Source organism: Thunnus thynnus, chromosome 1, assembly GCF_963924715.1.
Source record: "Thunnus thynnus chromosome 1, fThuThy2.1, whole genome shotgun sequence".
NCBI lineage: Eukaryota > Metazoa > Chordata > Actinopteri > Scombriformes > Scombridae > Thunnus > Thunnus thynnus.
Window position 1 is genome coordinate 29,617,215 of NC_089517.1, and position 18,671 is coordinate 29,635,885.

The 18,671-nt window shown below is 44.2% G+C and overlaps 1 protein-coding gene across 4 annotated transcripts in view; it reads right to left on the minus strand.

Moving 5' to 3' along the window:
* Nucleotides 1-18,324, minus strand: part of fto (FTO alpha-ketoglutarate dependent dioxygenase) — a 121,045-nt gene extending 102,721 nt beyond the window's left edge. Inside the window, exon 1 of one of the 4 annotated variants that reach the window (XM_067594817.1) lies at nucleotides 18,106-18,318. In XM_067594817.1, the coding sequence (XP_067450918.1) occupies nucleotides 18,106-18,183 (78 nt within the window). In that variant the 5' untranslated portion in view covers nucleotides 18,184-18,318. Of the gene's footprint in view, nucleotides 1-18,105 lie in introns of all 4 variants that reach the window. The other 3 variants (XM_067594826.1, XM_067594834.1, XM_067594841.1) reach the window with 3 other exon arrangements.
* Nucleotides 18,325-18,671: the final 347 nt, after the last annotated feature.

Consider the following 18,671-nt stretch of genomic DNA (forward strand, 5'->3'; position numbering starts at 1 on the left):
CTGAAGCAGATGGACTCTCGCTGTATCAGAGAACCACTGTGTCTGTCTTCCTGTCTCTCTGTCTGCACCTGATTCTAGAAGGAAAACCACGAGGCGCAAAAAAAAAAAAAAAAAAAAAAAAAAGGTCTGTGTTTCCACTCAAACCCAAGAAACGAGATTACCAATCCCATAATAACACGGATGCTTCACGGTAGCCATGCCAACCGTCCGCGCTGAGTGATATATCTGATGTTTTTTTTTTTTTTCCTTTTTTAATCTCTCTCTTCCTTGATGGGATTATTCCCTCAGCCGGACTGTTTATCACAGAAAAACATATTAGGTAGAATAGAACTCAATTGGTTCGCTTTGATCTTGGCCTATAAGAGATATTAAACTGTGTACCATATATTTATTAATTTCATTTATTTCCCATCTGTGACACTTCAACGGACACTTTCTTCAAAGCGTTCTTTGCAGAGTAGATTAATGTCCAGTGCTTAGCATCAATAGCTGAAAATAGCCAGATAACTCTGCTGCTGTAGGGATAAAAACACTTCCAGTCTGAGTTGTGTCTGCCCCTGAGGGTCCACTGGAACGTACCGTGTGTGGTAGGACTGCTGAAGGAGGACACGTGAAACTCTGCAGGCTTAGATTCGGCTTATGCATCATGGACTGCAGATAAAAGCTAGAAAGCTACAAAGCTAGAATTGTCACCTTGTGTGGTAGCACTCATGGTATGCTTTACATATGATTTGTGTGGTATCTATATTTTCTTTTGAGGCTACTAACTATATTACAGTACAAAGTTATACCTTCTTCAAAACCTCCAACCAAAGGAGGGCAGCAACTTCATTAATGCAAGGGGCTTCAGAGAGCAGACAGACGGAAAAGTTCTTACACAGGCCTTATGTAGCCTGGAGGATGACGTGATGAGAGATAGCTGTGTAATAGAGCTCCGTGTTTAGACAGCAAACCATTGGTACTTGTGTGACACCCATTTCAGAACTGGTCCTCCTCTGCAAAAGTGATGGTGAATCAACAGTTTTGACAAGTCGGCTGTAAAACGTCGGACTCAAACAGACAGACTACCCGCGTACATCAAAGGCGCTTCCGTCCCGGTCCATTTGGCACCGGATCGCAGAATGTAGGGAGCCGGTGTGAAGCGACTCAGGGTACAGAGAGGGGAAGGGAGTGTCTACCACCACCCCAAGAACACTTCTATGTGGAGGTGTGTTGCACGGAACGAAAACAACGTCTGCGGGAGCCTTGAATTCAGTTTTGAAACTGGAAAAAAACTGAGGAAAGACATACAAATTGGAATCAGTTTAAGAAAACACACAAGGCGCTTCAGCTAATTGGTGGTCGAGGCCTCGGTAGTATGTTCCATATTAGTCTTTAAGGGTCTACAGGTTATGCCTCTGACTTGAACTACAGTGAGATAACACAGCACCTAGGTGCCATCACACACAAATACCTGTACACACACACACACATACACATCACACATGCATAGGGAGCCACTACACTTCTGGTGCAGTGTTTCTTGCAGGGTTATAGCTTTTAGAATACTTCTCTAATATCATACACAAACTGACAAACAGCACTAGCAGCACTAGCAGGGGTTACAATCTAGGAAACACACGTTTCAACTTACTTCACAGATCAGGCTTCTTCTTCACTAAAACAACATTCAGAGGAAAAAAAATTAACCATTTCTCACTGCTGACATTTAGTTTGCAACCATGTGGCATTCATTTATTTTAAGAATACTAGCTAGTGGTTTAGTGACTCAGTGTGATGGCCAACTAGGCAAACTGGTAAATGACTGACTGGAATGTGTGGGAGTTGACTTGAAAGCGGTGGTAATGTGTAACACCATGTCTACACGCTCCTGCCCAGGACAGACCCATGAATATGAATTGGACTGTGAAAGCAAGAGGCCGGTTAGATGGATGTTGCCAGAAACATCTACAAAAACAGGCTTTCAGCTACTTTGCTGTTAATATCTGAAGATTTCTGGATTATCTATATTACCCTGAGATAGCAGGAGTAACCCCTGTACGGTGGGTTAAATATAAAGTAGTCCAAGCTAGCATTAACCAAATGGACCAGATGTTGGTGTTTCTAAATTTGTTCTAAAAATGCTATGCCATTAACCACAGCACGTTTTTTTTTTTTTAATCAATGAACTGAACATTGTGTATACATTGACAGACACGTTCAGCATGTGTTCAGCGGGGGTCCACAGGTAGGGTAAGCGATGACAAATAGCAGACAGGCTGGCTCTGGCCCGTTAATTGTTGTTGGAGGCTGAAGGCTGCGTTGTTCATTTCACCTCGCGACAGGTCAGCGGGGGACGTGATCATTAATATCAGAACATTTCCATCCATCTACCTGAACAAGAGGCCAGTCATTTAAAGGGCTGGCGCTGGGCAGACCTTTCACACCCTGTTTATAACACTGATCTAAGCACATTACCAGAGCTGTGGGGGACCACTGCCAGTCATTAATTAGATTCACACACACACACACACACGATATGAGCACCTTTTATTGGCGCCCGCTCACATTTCAAAAATGTCACACGTATGAGATGAGGTAGACTTACACGCATCCGGTGTGCTTTTTTAACTAGACATCAAAAGTCCCGTCCCATTCTCTCTTTGTCAGTCGTGTGCGCTTTCTAACACGTACGCACGCTTACTTAAAGCTGCTCTTCCAGTCATCCCGGGGTACGTGTAATTCTGTCAGGTGGAGAGTGCGTGTGCAATGCATGTGAGGGAGAAAGAGAGTGAGACGAAGATGACAAAAAAAAAAAAGAGTATCAGACCTCATCTGTTTTTTGAACTCTCCCACTCTCCATCTCTTTCACTGCACCTGACAGGCTTACAGAGAGACCCAGGTTTCCAGATCAATCATTCAAAAGTATTTACAAATGCACAAAGCCAGACACGGACAGGTTGGCACATGGCCACTCTGTTAAAGTGCTTTTCAATGTGTCTGTGGTGTCAACATCTATTTCACACTTATCTACACCTCAAAGGGGGAAAAAAGATGTTTCATGTGACCTTTAGCAAGTGTCAAATCTGGAGAGAAGAAGAGAGGGGAAAGGAGAGAAAAAGAGGAGGGCGATTTAAGAGATCTGTCGATGTATGCCTTACATAACCTTTTTATTTATCCGGGAGAGATTGACTGAGCATGCTCTTTATCAGAAACATACTGGCTGCTTCACACTCACATACGCAATTTCACACACAGGAGCTGGCTGGTATATCTACAGATTTCTGCTGGACAATAAAAAGTTTCTCTGATCTTTGCTGGAGCAACTCAGAGTTAAGCTTCTTGTTCAAGAGTATCTTGAGCTTTACATCCAGCGCGGGATTCAAACTAGCAGCCTTGTCATCACAATAGCTGTCTCATTTCTATGAACTCTTAGCTACAACCACCAATATGCAAGAGCCATTTGCCATTTTGCCTTAATTGTTAGTTTGCGGCCGGGGCCATAATGTTTCCATTAAGATTATGTCGATCGAGAAAAGCTTTTTAGTTTTCACCTTCAAATTACAACATGCTTTCATGAGGTCAGCTGTTTTCCATGTGGAATGGCCGGTTTTAATGCAGACACAGTCCCTTGGTATTCAGGCGGGGTCCGGTTCAGCGAGGGGAAAGTCAGGGGAAAAGAGTGAGAAAATGAGGAAGGGAGAGGGATGGAGGGAGGGCGGAATGGGAAGAGAGAGCGTTGATTGAAAGACTGTGATTAGCAGTTTTCAGCGGGGAACCAGGGCCACTGAGTTGTTCTAACAGGGTTGTCGCGTCTCGAGGTGCAGTCAAGGAGAAGTCAGTGCTTTAGAAAGCTCCCTCGATTTCTCCATTCCCCCCCCCCTTCCCTCCCTCCCTCATTCGCTCTCACCACCCAGCCACACTTTCCTGCCCCTCCAAAAAATCAATATGGCTGTGCAAAGTGCAGCTTGGCCCAGGGGGAGGGCCAGCTAGCTGTAGGGGCTGGATGCAGGGCTTACAGGGAGGACAACAGGCGTCCTCCAGGACTGTCCCACAGGCAGTGTCAAGGACAGACCTGAGGACCAGAGGACTGAGGCCACCAGATTGCCCTTCCCCTCAGCATCTCGCCTTCTCTCTCTCTCTCTCTCTCTCTCTCTCTCTCTCTGCTGCACGGGCTTGGCTGGCTCAGCGGGGCAGAAGAGATCAATAAGCAGGTGGAGCGTTTAAAATCCCCGGCTCTGGAGGCTGACGTTACGCTCCTCAGAGTCGAGTAGACCAACACATCGCTCAGGGCAGAGCAGCTGGATGGATGGATGAGTGGGTGTATGGCGGTCGCACCTGGTCAGGTCATTGAAAGGTTTGTGATTTGTGACAATAAACAATTCAATAGCACTTACGTGGCCATACACGGTGTCTGAAGGGTGTAGAGCCAAACTCCTCACACACACTACCATTGTCTCAACATGACACAGATCAGTAGATCTCACTGTAAGGCAGTGCCTCAGTTACTTCAGGAAATCATATCCTTACTTATAGAATAAAGCATCAAAAGTGGCCTCATAAAAAAAAAAGAAAAACTGGCATATACCGTCTTTGTCAACAGCAGTGTTCCTCATTTCCATACAGTAGGCTTGACGAAGAAGCCTATACATGATGTGGATGAAGCATGCAAGGAGGATTTCAGTCCTGCCGCGTGTCTCCGTGTGTGAGTGACTGATCACAGTAGAAGTGGCTTGTGCCTCTAATCCAGTACCACTGTTAGGCAGTGCAAAGACCCGGCTCTGTGTACCGCAGCACTGGCTGATCAAACCCATCATGTGACAAGCAACCTCTTCAAATGACGATGATTTCCCAGCTCTGTGTCCTTTCAGCTCCATATTAGATCATCTTCTGACACTACCGAGTCTGGTACTTCATCTGGGATAAAGATGATGTGCAATCCAACCCGAGGGGCTGGGAGTCAAGGGTAAACGAGGGGCTAAGACAGGGGTAGTGTGCCGGATGGGCTGACAGCTGTGACAATTATCATGTGGTATATTATAACCTTATGCTAAACATAAGATTTGATACTGTTTGTTGCCTGACAAAACACTTCAAGGCTATTTTGCTATCAAGTTACAACTCTCAAGCTGTATGTCATATTCACACACTACACATAAAATGAGCAGGAGGAAAGAAATATCAGAGGATCATACAACAAACAAAAATACAGAGGATCTCATCTCCTTCAATTTGCCCAACAACAGGCTTGAGCTGCCTGTCCATCAAAATGTGACATGTCGTTTTACTTTTCTGATATATCACGTGTCTTCCACGGACAACTAGGACAAACTCTTGAATTATTTGTTGAGGCTTTTTTAACATACTATCATCAACAAGCTAGAGCAGTGACCTGTACTTAAAAGCTGACAATCACCTAAGCCACTAGAAAAACATATGGCTCAAAACAGATGTGGACTAAACATCTAGGACAGGTCTAATTCTATCTCATGTAGTCTTTGACCCAGATAAACTGGCATTATGATGTGACCTCAGATTAATATTGAATTAAGCACTGGAATCATTTGTGGCTGTTTACACGGCCATCGGCCTGTCTTCCTGGAATCCTGAGGCAGATAAGTTTTCTATAATGGCATTAGCCAAATCCTGAAGTATAGCAGACGGCACTTGTCTTGCTTGAGAAGCCACCTCATTTCTTTATTTATTTTTCCTTCACTCATTCTGAACAAAGGAAAATATTCTACCAGGAATTGAATGGCTTAATCCTCTTTTCACTCTTCCCAGTAGCTTGACTGGTGACAGATTAACACGCTGGAGGTTTACAAACCCAGCCATTTGAAAATGTAATTGCTGGTGGCACACTGCATGCATGTGTTTAAGTTGAAGGTTAATATTAAAGCTCAAAAACACACACTCCGGTCAGGAGGGATGCGGCCAGGTTGGGCCGGACCCAAGTCACTGACGCCCGGGGCAGGACGGACTATTCTGTCACGTACGTATCAGGGAGTTACAAGCTGTCCCAAACCCACGCTAGGCGCCATAGTTACTGTTCACTTCTGCTAATTATTACAGCCAATCAGAGGGGTTAACGGGGCGGAGCCTGGCCAGACCATGTTCTGGGGCATTTAACAGCTGGCAGGAACGGAGGTGAATGCATTACACACTGTCCTCATCCAATAAAAATAAAACACCCTGACATCTGAGGTGTACTTAGCACAGAGGGGAAGAAGGCATGGAAGGAGGGAGGGGAAGAGGGTGGTGGTGGAGTGGGGTGAAGGGGAGAGAGGATATAATAGCATGATGTCCAACTGCCACCTAGTGACAACTTCCCAGCTTCTCTGGTCCTCACAGCTTCAAAACATCAGGGGTAGGGGTGGACAGGAGAGAGAGCTGGTTCTGTGGGGATAATTACATTCATCTCAAAAAGAGAAATTCAATATCAGTAGCGTATTGTTCTATTCATTATAGGACACCGCAACGAACACAAACTCTCTTCATAGAGCAGCTTAAACCATTTGAGTTTCGACCCAAACTTCAACACGCAGTAAAGCGATGAAATTCTAAAACGGTGTATATTATAATTACTTCTCATCACGTTTTCCAAAACCCAGTCAAGCAAAAACTCTATCAGCCTTCCTCAAGTGACCCCTGCTGTTTGTTCGGCTCCGGGAGCAGGCCTGTAACACTGCTCTGGTAGGCTGGTGGCCCTGGGCTCCTAGGTCCCCTCCCCTCATTAGCCCAGGTATAAATCACACTCTGCCAGTGCCCAGAGGTGAGAAGGATGAGAGTGGAGGTGAGCTTGAAATAATGCTTATGTCACGACGGGTCAGCCCTCCATTATGGCCGTTTCAAAAACTATTAATCTTGCTTGTAGTCAGTGGCCTAGAAATAATTACTTCATCTAACCCATGTAATACAGCATGACCAGCAGTCGAGCCTGGTCAATTTGAGGCTGGTGAGGCAGGATGGGGGAGATAGGTGGGTGGTGGAGAGAGAGAGAGAGATGGAGATGGAGAGAGAGAGAGAGAGAGAGAGAGAGAGAGGAAGGGGGGACAGCCACAAATTACCAGGCCCTCTCTCTCTTCTGCTACTGGGTGACTGATGTCCTGCTCACTTCAGCTGTGGCCTTTTACACTCTCAACACTGATTTAGATAGATACACACACACGCGCACTCTAAGAGGCAGATGATGTACAATCACACATATGTACGCACGTTAATGAATGATTCAACACATTCGACGTCGAGCGGGGGACACACAAATTATTTTAAACGAGGGTTCAAAGCCCTTTCAGAATGAGATCTCAAAGATTCAGATAAAACAGAATTGAATTTGTTTTAGTTAGCATGAATTACTTACCCATAGAAAATAAGACCAACCGCTGGCTACTGCTAAACACAATGATGATACTACATAAAACTGATCAAGTTTTTCCATCTTAATGCCATAATCATGCAAATTAATTTGATATGTTTGCCACCTGCTATCCTGAGTAAACTTTGAACTCCTGAGCAAAAATTGACAGGAATGTATTTGGAAATTTTATAGCTTATGTTAAAATTACACTGCAAAAATGTTTAAGTTATCAGTCAGAAACAATGTTGGAAGCCATAAAATTACATGCAGGAATTAACATCTTAGCATGCATCAAGATTTTATGATCTTGCACATCCATTCCCCCCCCCCCTCATTGTTCCTCAACAGTGCCTCCTGTAGCGGCTCTACACCTGCAGGCACTTTCTCTAGTGTCAGTCCCAAAATCATGGCAGACACAAACACAATAAAGACGGCTATTGGAGAAACCCATACTGTGAGTAAACACGGGAGCTAGTGCAAACTCAGCCTCTATGAACGTTACAGGAAGTATGTATGGAGTGACATAAATAAATGCAGCTCTCCAGTGGCTGTCACAGCTGGCATTGCAGGTGCAAATTTAATTAGTCAAGGTGAAGTCTCCCTTGTTGTCTGAGAAAGGAGGGGTGGGGGGGGGGTCCTCACCATGCACGATTGTAAACACGCGCTATATCCTAATCAGGTGTCACCACCGCGTTTGATCAGCCCGCGAAAACTTGTCATGAATCCCCGGCAGAGAGTGGGCCGAGGGGGAGAACAAAGGAAAAGAGCTGTCATGAGAGAACAGGGTGGTGGTGGTGATGGCAGTGGTGGTGGAAGAAGAGAGTTTGCCCATTAGCAGTCTCTGTCGCCTATCTCTCTCTCTCCCGCTCCCCTTCTCATCTCTCCTCCTCTTGTTTGCTTTATTTCTCTATGTGGCTACCTACAGTACACACCTGACTGTATCCCGTCGCACTCAGCTCTACGCCTGTACATCCACTCTAAGGAAATCTCAACCACAGCTGTCACGCTCATGCTTCACAACCGCCAACAAAGCTCCAAGAAAGAAAAACCCCAAAGTAGTACACTACTTTTATTCACCTCCCGAAAAAAACACACATGTACAGAGATACAAGCTGCGCTCGTTTTGTTTTTATCAAGCGCCGCTCTAAGTAGCTGGGTCCTCCTGTTGAAAAACCTGGAGAACTAGAGGCAAAACACGCTGTTCTCCTCCCGCCCAGCACCTCCGGGCTGCACTGAGGCAGCACAGGAACACACGCGCCATTAGATACTGTTTACCTTTCAGTTTGGGTGATATTGAATACATTAGCCGATTGAACCTCATAAGAAACACAGGCGAGTGACAAGGCCCAATCGTCTTTGCGACTACCATGGTAACTGAGATTACAGGCTAACAAAGAGCAGACAGGGGGAAAAAATATTTAAAACCCGAATAGTGATACATAAATTAATTAAAGGACAAAAAAACAAGTGGAGAATTAAAGTTGGAACATCTGTCAGCGACTTAGCTTCCCAACGTAATACCAGTGTTAGAACATTTATACCCTTGAAGTTAATGATCCCCTCTTTAATTGACAGTCAAGGAAAACTGGCTGCGGCAGCATCCTGCCGAGACACCGATAAGAGGGCCCCCTTCCCCCCTCCCAAAAATAAAATAAAAAAAACAGTTTAAAGAACCTTGGCACTAATCCCTATTGTCATCCCAGCGCAGCAGAAGGACTTACAAACACAGATAACTCCGCTGAAGCTGTCTATTTCTCAGGAGTTATGGGGACAGCCGAGCCGCCGCACGTCTCAAATCAGTCACTCAGATTAGCCCAATCCCTCTGTGCTGTCAGTCAGCCGAGACACTAGCCTGTCACCGCATTTACATGAGTCCATCTCATATATGACAATGCCCCCTATATATGACAATGGCTGCGAGGAAGGGGTCCACTCACTCGCAGATAGCGGGTGTACCGTATGGCTGTTGTTGGATTAAGCTCACGTAGTGCGCGCCGTTGCTCATGTCTGCTCTGACACTCCGACAACAAGTTTAAGGAGTCTTAACCATTGCTGTTTTTTTCCATAGCGGAGAGAATGTGGGAGATGTATGTCAGATGAGACGCACGCATACACCTACACTGACAAATACACACTCTGGGATAAACTTCAAGAAACTTTACGACTGTTGTCTGAAAACCACGAGCTTAACTAGTGTATGTCTTCCCCCAAGTTGGCTTGAAGCATGACTTTAATCCACCTACTTCACTTAACATTATGATGCACAGAGAATAAAAAAGGAAAACAACATAAAACTAAGTATGTGCTAAAGAAAACATCTGGATCAGTCTCCATCTTGAATAAACACAATAATGATAGTGATTAAAAGGCTAACCCTTAAGCCTAAAAAAAACAAACTAGATAAAACATAAACTTTGGGGCGTCAGATTTATGAGGGATTAGTTCCTGCAGAGTATGAGTTTGTACTTTTAAATGAATGTGTGGTACTTAAAGGCACCTGAGAGCTCACAGTGTGCTGACTGCTTTTTATGCTTCTGTGATTCACTCCTCTTCAAACAGTCCTGCAACAAATGACAGTGGATGCCCTCTACATAACAGGGCCAGGGCAAGCATGACACAAGGGTTGACAAGTGAACCCTCAAACTCCCTAACCCTTACCCCTGCCATAGCACGCGCACACACACACAAATAGCCCTGAAAACAGCCCTGACATGACCGCTCGGCAGCCCTTCCTAACCCCTCCTTGTGTTTTTTCTCTCTCCATCTCACTGGAGACAACCCTCAATTCAGGACCGTTTTAGCCAGGCAAGTGGATGTGACCCGCTGCCCCCAAGTCAGGCTCATCTGAATAAACAGCTGAGGAAACAGGCAGAGGAGGGAAAATCTGCCTACATTATGATAGGAGAAAAGAAGATGGGATTCAGCCAAGGGGCTCCTTTCTTTATGCACGTTTGATCAAGTGCTTGACAGCGCCGGTGGATGGAATTACGGACTGTTGAACAAAAAGTTGTGGTGTGGGTGTGAGTGTGTTTGTGGGCCTGTCTGTGTATGTGTGGTGCAGTCTGGACAGCTGGGTTTCCAAGGCCTGACAGTGTTGGGCTTGTGACAAGCCTGCCGCACCACACCACCACATACAACGCGCAACCCGCCCATCGGCCTTCGCAGTCCGTCACTCAGGACGGCCGAGGGAAGTGCTATGAGAAGAGGTCAGACGTGGAGGAAAAAGAGGGAGGGAGGAGTGAGGAGAGGAGGATGAGGAGCAAGAGGAAGAAGGGAGGGCTGGTCAGGGGTTAAGTGTAGAGAAGACAGCGATGAAAGGCAACTGTCATGCACCAGTGCTCGCCCAGGAGCACCTGTCTCGAGAAGAACATGCAAAGTGTGCCGGTCACGTCCTGACAATACCCTCACTTTTTCTACACACACGCACACACACACACACACGGAATCGACACACATACAAGCTCTCAGGAAAGGGCTGATGCTCCACCATTGGAAAGGCATCGCCTTTCTGACAGCATGCCAGTCAAGCTGTCGTTGGCTCCTTCGCATATATGCAAGGAAAAGTTAGGCTGATGAGGAAAAAACACACAGGGGCTCAGAGGAAGAATCACTGAGACATGAACAGACTACCTGAAGTGAGCAGACACTTCTCAAAGACTTGATGCAGAGTAAATGCTGGAACGAGCGATACAAAAAGCTTCATGAAAAAAAAAAAAAATCCAGGATAACTAGGACGCGTACTCCAAACTGAAAGTTGGTCTGGTTACATCACAAGGAGTAAAAAAGAATTTTTCAAAGTTTTCACAGTTTTAAGCTTATTAGATAAGTGAAGAAGACACGAATGAGTTTAAGGGCTAATGTAGTAGCTAGCTAGCTTATTTGGTAACTGAACTACATAGAAAATTGAAGGCTCTGGCACCATTACTCTAACTTTAGTTATTATGTTTGTTTTTACAAGTAGAAACTAGTGGTTAACAAAGAAGGCCAACTGTACCTCTAACACCGATACTAAAACCTGGCTCTGGGTAAATAAGGCACTTCCTATGTTCAGCCTTCACAACGCAATAAGCCAAATGCCAAGTATTTTAACACACTTTCATCGCCCGCGTTTATGGAAAAGAACTTATGATGTACAAATTAACAGTTACTATTTACAGAGCCTTGTGAACCTGGTCTCCTGCAGCTTTTGTGAATGAAGGGTTTTAGACTTTCCATTGAAACCAGATGTTGGGCAACACCGTAGCAGTAGGCACTTTTATTTTATTGGAAAGGTGAGTCATTACAAAGGAAAATAAATTTACAAATAAACAGCATGAAGACTGCTCAGTCCTGTACAGGTGGCTTTGCGTAGTGAAATCACTTTTATTGGCGTTAGCTAAAATTAGCTACAACCAGGGCAGCTATGTGTTCAGGGTAGCATCAGTTATTACTGACATTTTTGCTTTAGAGGCTGAGACGGAACATGTCTGATGCAACATTACCGCTGTTATTGTTAATCTTGCCAATATCAAAGGTGCTAAACAAGTTTATTGAAGATGTTTATCGCTTATGTGTTCTGTTTTCTTAGCATTCACAACAATAGCAGCCGGAACATGCACAGAAACGTATGTGCACGTGCACACACACACACACACGTGCATTCAAAGACAAGCTCAAACTGATACCTCAAATTTACACACATCAAACTACACAAAACCACACACAGTGCACATTCACACTCACACCAGCAGAATGCCAAATAAACAGAAATGGAAAATAACGACTCCCCTGGATCATACCCTCGAGTGGCTAATGAACCCCCTGGAGGCTCTAGCCTCTGTGTATGAGGTGAGAGGGTCATTCCCATGTTTATTCAGCACCAGTCCAATGAGCCACCACCATCTATTGATTGAACTGATTATTCTATGTCTCTCTTGTGACGGGACACATGCATGACAGATGAACCCTACTTGAGCAGGTCACATGCGATGCAATCTCATTGAATCTGACGGCTGATCTGGTCGGCCAGTTTGCATGATCCACATCGCGGCCTTGTTTGCGAATACGCTGACATCTGTGGCTAATGCCTCAACACTAATATGAGGTGCTCGGTAGGGGCTGTCAGACACGTAAGCTGTCAAGGGCTGTTTAGGCAATCCTAGTGACTGCTTCCATAGGAGCAAACCATCCTGGTGGTAAAATGCTAAACATAGCAGTACAGCAAATGTTTGGTACCTAAAGCGTTAACTGGCCTGCAGAATATTTCTTAATGTTTTAAACAATCAAGCTTTTATATAATTTGTTTTAATTTGGGAAGAATGTTGCAGAGGGTAAGGCCACTGGTATTTTCTAGAGGAAATCAAACTTAGCATGGCTTCAAGGGGGAAGGATGTGATTGGTGTCACTTCATTTTGTGGAAGTTTGTGTTGGAATTTTTCTTTAGTAAAATTATTTGTCAATTTGGCAACTTGCCTAATGATAGGCAATAATACTGGTGATCGATGGTTTGTTGTGTAGGGACTATGGATTCAAATTTGTGGTTTAGCTAACTCCAACACATTTACAGTACTATGTTTTTAAATATCAATCAATCAGTCAATCAATTTTTATTTATATTGCGCCAAATCACAACAAAAGTCATCTCAGGGCACTTTTCACATAGAGTAGGTCTAGACCATAATCTTTATCAGTGCTTATTAATGTGCATCATCCCTTTTAAATAAACAAATCAAACTATCCACAATAAAAAAATGTTTAAAATCAAAAGCAAAAATGAAAATCTATGTCATGGTTGTCCATGTCTGCATTTGGATGGATATGATTAAACAAACAGACCTCTGTGAGTATATTTGCATTTGCTAAAGCAGCAGCAGATAACTTTAAAATGTAGTAACATACAGTAGCCGGCCAGACAAAGGTGAATAGATGGGAGCCGGTACTTGGAGGAAACCTCTGCAGATGACCCTCTCAGTTACAGTGTGACTCACCGTGGTGTACAATCACAAAGCCACACCAAACTGCAAAGCCTAGCATAAGGCCATCTCTGTTTTTCCATTTAAATATTTAGTAAGATCACAGGTGCTCTTAAGCACATATGGGAGTCCGGGGCAGGCCATCTTAGCTACGTGCTCTGAGACAATGCAGGCGGGGCTGTAAAAATTGATATCCTTCCAGATGTAAACCAAATGTAGACATCATGAACCTTTAAAACGTCATGCGTTCAACAAAGAATGCTATAAAAAAGGTGGTGGGAAGTGAAGGAACAAAGTGAATGGTTTCTCACATTTATAGTGAGAAGCTAATCCAGCCCTTACTTGGTTAATGACAGAATGTCATCAACAGAGAACCATCTCATGCATCATAAACCGTAACTTAGTGGGTCATTTTATCGTCAGGAAACAGCTCGCTTACATTTAAACGTCACCAGTCACGGGACATATAATTAGTGTATTTAATAATTACACTAGAGACAAAGAGGTGCAAAACAATCCCATGTTTCCATTACTGACAATCTCCTACACTAGTGCTTTTAAACTTCACATAAATTTACACAGACAAGCATTGATACTACCCCGAAAATGATCTCATCCCTTCAATACAAGTTATGACAGTCTTACACCAAAACAATACAGGAACATAAATTCATCACAGTTTTAGTGCGTTGGTTGAAATAGTTAAAAGAGAGGCTTGACTAACCAAGCTGATCTGTAAACACCTCAGTCCAAATATATGAGCCAAAGATCAAATAGGCAGGACAAGGTAAAGACATGTAGAGGAAAAGCTCAGCCACAGACTAATCAGCCCCCTCCAACGCACACACACAGCCGATCAATGAAAGACCTGGGGCCTTGGTCCTGCGCTATATTACACACCAAAACTTCATATTCATTCATTGATTTTACTTTTCAGAATAGTATATCACTGAACTCCAATGGGAGCGAAAAATAGAGGCCGGGGCTGAGGTCAACCCTCGTGTGGACGGATGTTTGCACAATATTGATGGCTCACGCTGAAAGAAATGACTAAATATCTGGATCAATAGCTAGTTTCCCTAGCCACGACAGGTTGTTCCAGATGGAAATATATAAATACATCTTTATGGCTACTGGAGTGGCTCTAACGAACAGGGCTAAATGCCCCCCTTAAGGTAAACTCTTTGATTAGCCAAGGCCAAAGGTGACTAGAGGGGTCTGCTGATGCTAGGATGCCACGCTTCCAATGGCCTGAGGATGCTAATGCACACAGGGGCCCAGTAAAGGAGCCAAAGATATGACAGGTCACAGGCCCTGAGCAGAGTGCTCTGTGCTACCTGACCCTCCTATTCATTTGTAATGATGATGGGCCCAGGCTACACCATTCTCTGTCATGTTCACATAAAGCCACTATGTAATCAGAACTGGAACTGGGAGGTCCACTAAAGTTTGGCCTAAAAAATCAATTTAGCACATTTTCAGCCACATGAAGTGAGCATGAGGTAGAGTTAAACATGTAAAACACTTTGTGATCAACCCAGGCCAGAGTTCTGGTGAAAATCCTGCATCTTGCTGCTGCTGCTGCTGATGGCACACGAGCTGCTTGCTCTTATTTACAGCACAGCACAATCACTAAGAACAATACCCAATCTAACAGCTTCCCCTGCTCCACAGCAGCCACTAGGCCCATAAAAAGGGAGGAACCACCTCATTGCCTGCTCCTTAATTAAATGAAAGCTGTTAGGTTCATTTGCCTCCTTTTTTTACACATTGAACCGGCCAGCCCACTGCTGAAGACCTCCCAGACACCATCCCTGCTTGGCCCTAAATCATGACTGGATAAACGGCCCAGTGGGTCCCTGCTGGACACCCAGCAGCCGCCCAGCGGCAAGGCAGGAGCAGGGCATGTGGTGGATCGACACCTTGCCAGCGATAAGCAATTCTGTAGAGGATTAGCAGCATGATAGCCTGATCAATACTGTGTGCTCAGGCCATTAGGAATGCAGCGAGGAAATGACCCCCTCCGGTAATAAAGCAGGGCATCTGGGTTCTCCTTCATTTGCCAGCTCCATTAGTGTAATGGTATCATTATCTGCCACAGCCGTATTTTTCTGAGACCTGGTTTTTCCACAGCTCGACCAGTGGGGGTCTGATGAAGCTGTGAGAGCCCCCATGCCGAGTGTCCCCCTTTCTGCTATTCTACACAGAGCCTAGGTGTAAATCCAGCTCTGTTGGAGCTTATGTGCTACCCTGCCTTAGGTATCCGTACCCATGTTTTATGTCAGCACCCAACACTATTTCTCCATTATTGGCTCATTAATAGAGCAACCAGCATGTAGCTTGGGTTAAGAGGGAGAAAAAGATGGCCGGCAGAGTGCAAAGCTGCTGAATGTGCTGAATCTGACACCCCCCTCTTGCTAAAACACAGGGCCTGACATGACAGGACGTCGGCATTAGTTGCCATAAATCGTTTCCTTTACACTAATTCACCAGCTAACATTTTGTGGGGGAGAATTGATTAACCATGTCTGGATGTGTGGCCACATAATCAGCTTTTACCTTGCTAGTTGTTAATTTAACAGAATTGCCAAGGGAAACACAAACCATTTTAATGAGTGTTCAGAAATTAAATACCCTAAACAGCTTGCACTAGGTGCCACAACCAGAGCAAACCAATGAGGCTGATCTAAGCAATGGGCTGGGCTGAGCCCGGGACCTCACAACATCTGGTGACCCTGTGTGATCATTACTTAGCCTGCCGCTCACACACACACTTCCTGTTTCGACACAGCACTTTATACTTGTCATCGCTGTCCAAATGGCGAGCTTGCATCAAAGACAGCATTAGAACATCGGGTTAAGGGAGAGGGTCAGTACTGTTTTCACACTTGCCAAGGCATGAGTGGAAATTCATCCTGTGATGACAATGTTGATAAAACATAATGAGATGTTTTCAATTCTTTGGGGTACATGGTGAGTTGAATGTTGCATTGGGATTCAACAGTAGCCACTAGGGCATTGGGGTAATGTGCAAAAGTACATATAGTCTACAATTTTTTGTAGTTGAAACTACGAATGAATATGTTAGTGTGGCAAACAACATGTGATGGATCAAGTAATTGAAAGGGTGTGGATGAATGTGGACAGGATGTGGTTATTTTCCACTGAGCACTTAGGCCAATGTCCTATTCTATATCACTCAGAAAATATATATAGACTATGGCATCCCACCTGCCACTATGCTATACTGACTTGCTGTGGTGGGATTTTTTTTTAAGGAGATTGTGTATTCATTTGGCACTAATCTTTTGGTGCTTGCATTCCCTAACTCAGAATGACAGTGGACCCATCATAGCGCATCTCTCACTTTGTGCAGCACTGCAAACACATTCATTTACTGGATAAGACAACAATCATATCCAAGTTATTAGTTATGATAATAACTGTATCATTATTCAACCACTGATATTATAAAAACTGGCCAAAATGCACGCAGCTCCCTTCTTGGCTCCTCTGCAGTCGTATAGTCATTTTAAAATTACAATTCCTCTTGCTCATCCTTTTATTTATCTAAAGAGAAAGAAAGCTAAGCCATTAGGTCTGTGCAGTGCTGCCTGACTGCCTGAGGGCCAGCTGGAATGAGTTTTCTCTCTGAGCCGCTCATCTGGCCGCCATGGCTGCTTTCATAAACAGGAGGAACCACGTCCTACATAGTTTCACTGCTGTCTAACATGATCCAAACACATGTGCCACAGCAGACGGCGTCCAAGTCAGGAGATAAGAGGAGAAACAGACAGAGAGGCAGACAGACACACAGACAGATGACTATAGGCAAAATATAGCTCAGGATGCCTTGGGCACAGCAGAGCCCTTTTCCTTCCTTTCCATCAGTATCTCCTCAAACCGCAAACAGCAAAGTTACGGTTGTACAGCACACGAAAGCCTGACTAAGCCCAGGTCAGCACGAAACACAGCTAAACGTACTGACACACACAACAGTGGGTCCTCGCAAGTTATAAATGCACGCATCTCTGCTCACATCTCACATTTATCTGAAAATGACCCTGCAGACATCTCACTTTTACACCTCAGCAGGCTCTACAGCTTGGCACACTGTGAAAGGTGTAGAAAGGTGAAATCACAACATAGCCTAGTAATTATTATTTCAACTGTACATTAGAGCAGCAGTCATTGCCCAGTGAATCTATAGTAAAAGCCTGCATCAGCTGTACACTACTGGCCTGGCACCTTGCCAAATCTGCGATGCACACACACTAACTTCCCCATTTGTTTTTACTGTTGCACTAAACTGTTCTGTTGCTACTATACAATTAACATTTGATTCATTGTTAATTCTTTACACCAGAATGATTAAATTAACCTTCCACATTGTCTCCTGTTGGTTTATTTGTTTGTTTGTATTAAATGTTAATAATTAGGCTAACCTATAGGATAGTTATAATTTCACTATTTTTTCACCAATACACTACAGACTGATATTCATGTCGTACTGTATTTCCACTTGATATGAGATTCCGCCAAGACGTTATTCTGCAATCTATAGCGTCTTATCAGCAGTGTATTTCCGTGATAAAAACCGCCGTTTTAATGCAACTGTAATTCTTCATTGTGGTAGACTGGGGGGGAAAAATGGAAAACACAATAAAGGAAACAGGCAAGGTGAGGTATGCGCTGACATTCGCGGCTTTCTAGCCTTCAAAATGCGGCCAGCAGCATCACATAAGGAGCGTTAGATATTCAACGAGCGACAGGTCTTAGAAATATGCCAGACCTAACGGAGAAAAACGCTATCAATACCTTTCTTCTCTTCTCCCCCTCACTGTCACCCGATCTTTTCATGTTCCTGGAGTTGTGTTTACACTGTCTCGCTTTCATTAGGGGCGATGTTGGTTGATGTAGTACACGCACAAATAGTACCGCGATCGATTCTCCTGACAGGAAAATCACGACGACATCTATCCTTTCAGGTAATGTCAGTCATGCTCCAGCAGTCAATGTTTTCGGTGTAAAATTCTGTATTGTACAGAAATTCTTGACGGAGATGCTAAAAACTTAGCCATGAGAACTACAAATCCCAGAGTGGGTGTGTGCTCGAGGCGGAAGTAGCTTCGACATGCTCTAGATGTTGCACTACGCAGGTGCAGCGCAGGTACAGAGCAACAAACTACAGATATGCTTATCAACATGGTTCTAAATCGGTGGTTTTACTGTCACAGCTCTATTAAAATGGCTGTGACATTAAAAGGAAACATTATGAAGCAAACATACAAGCAAAAGCTACTTCTACTGCACACGACCAGCACTCCTATTCATATTTTTATTATTACTACCCTAGAAGTAGGTAGTAGCTGTAACATTTGTAT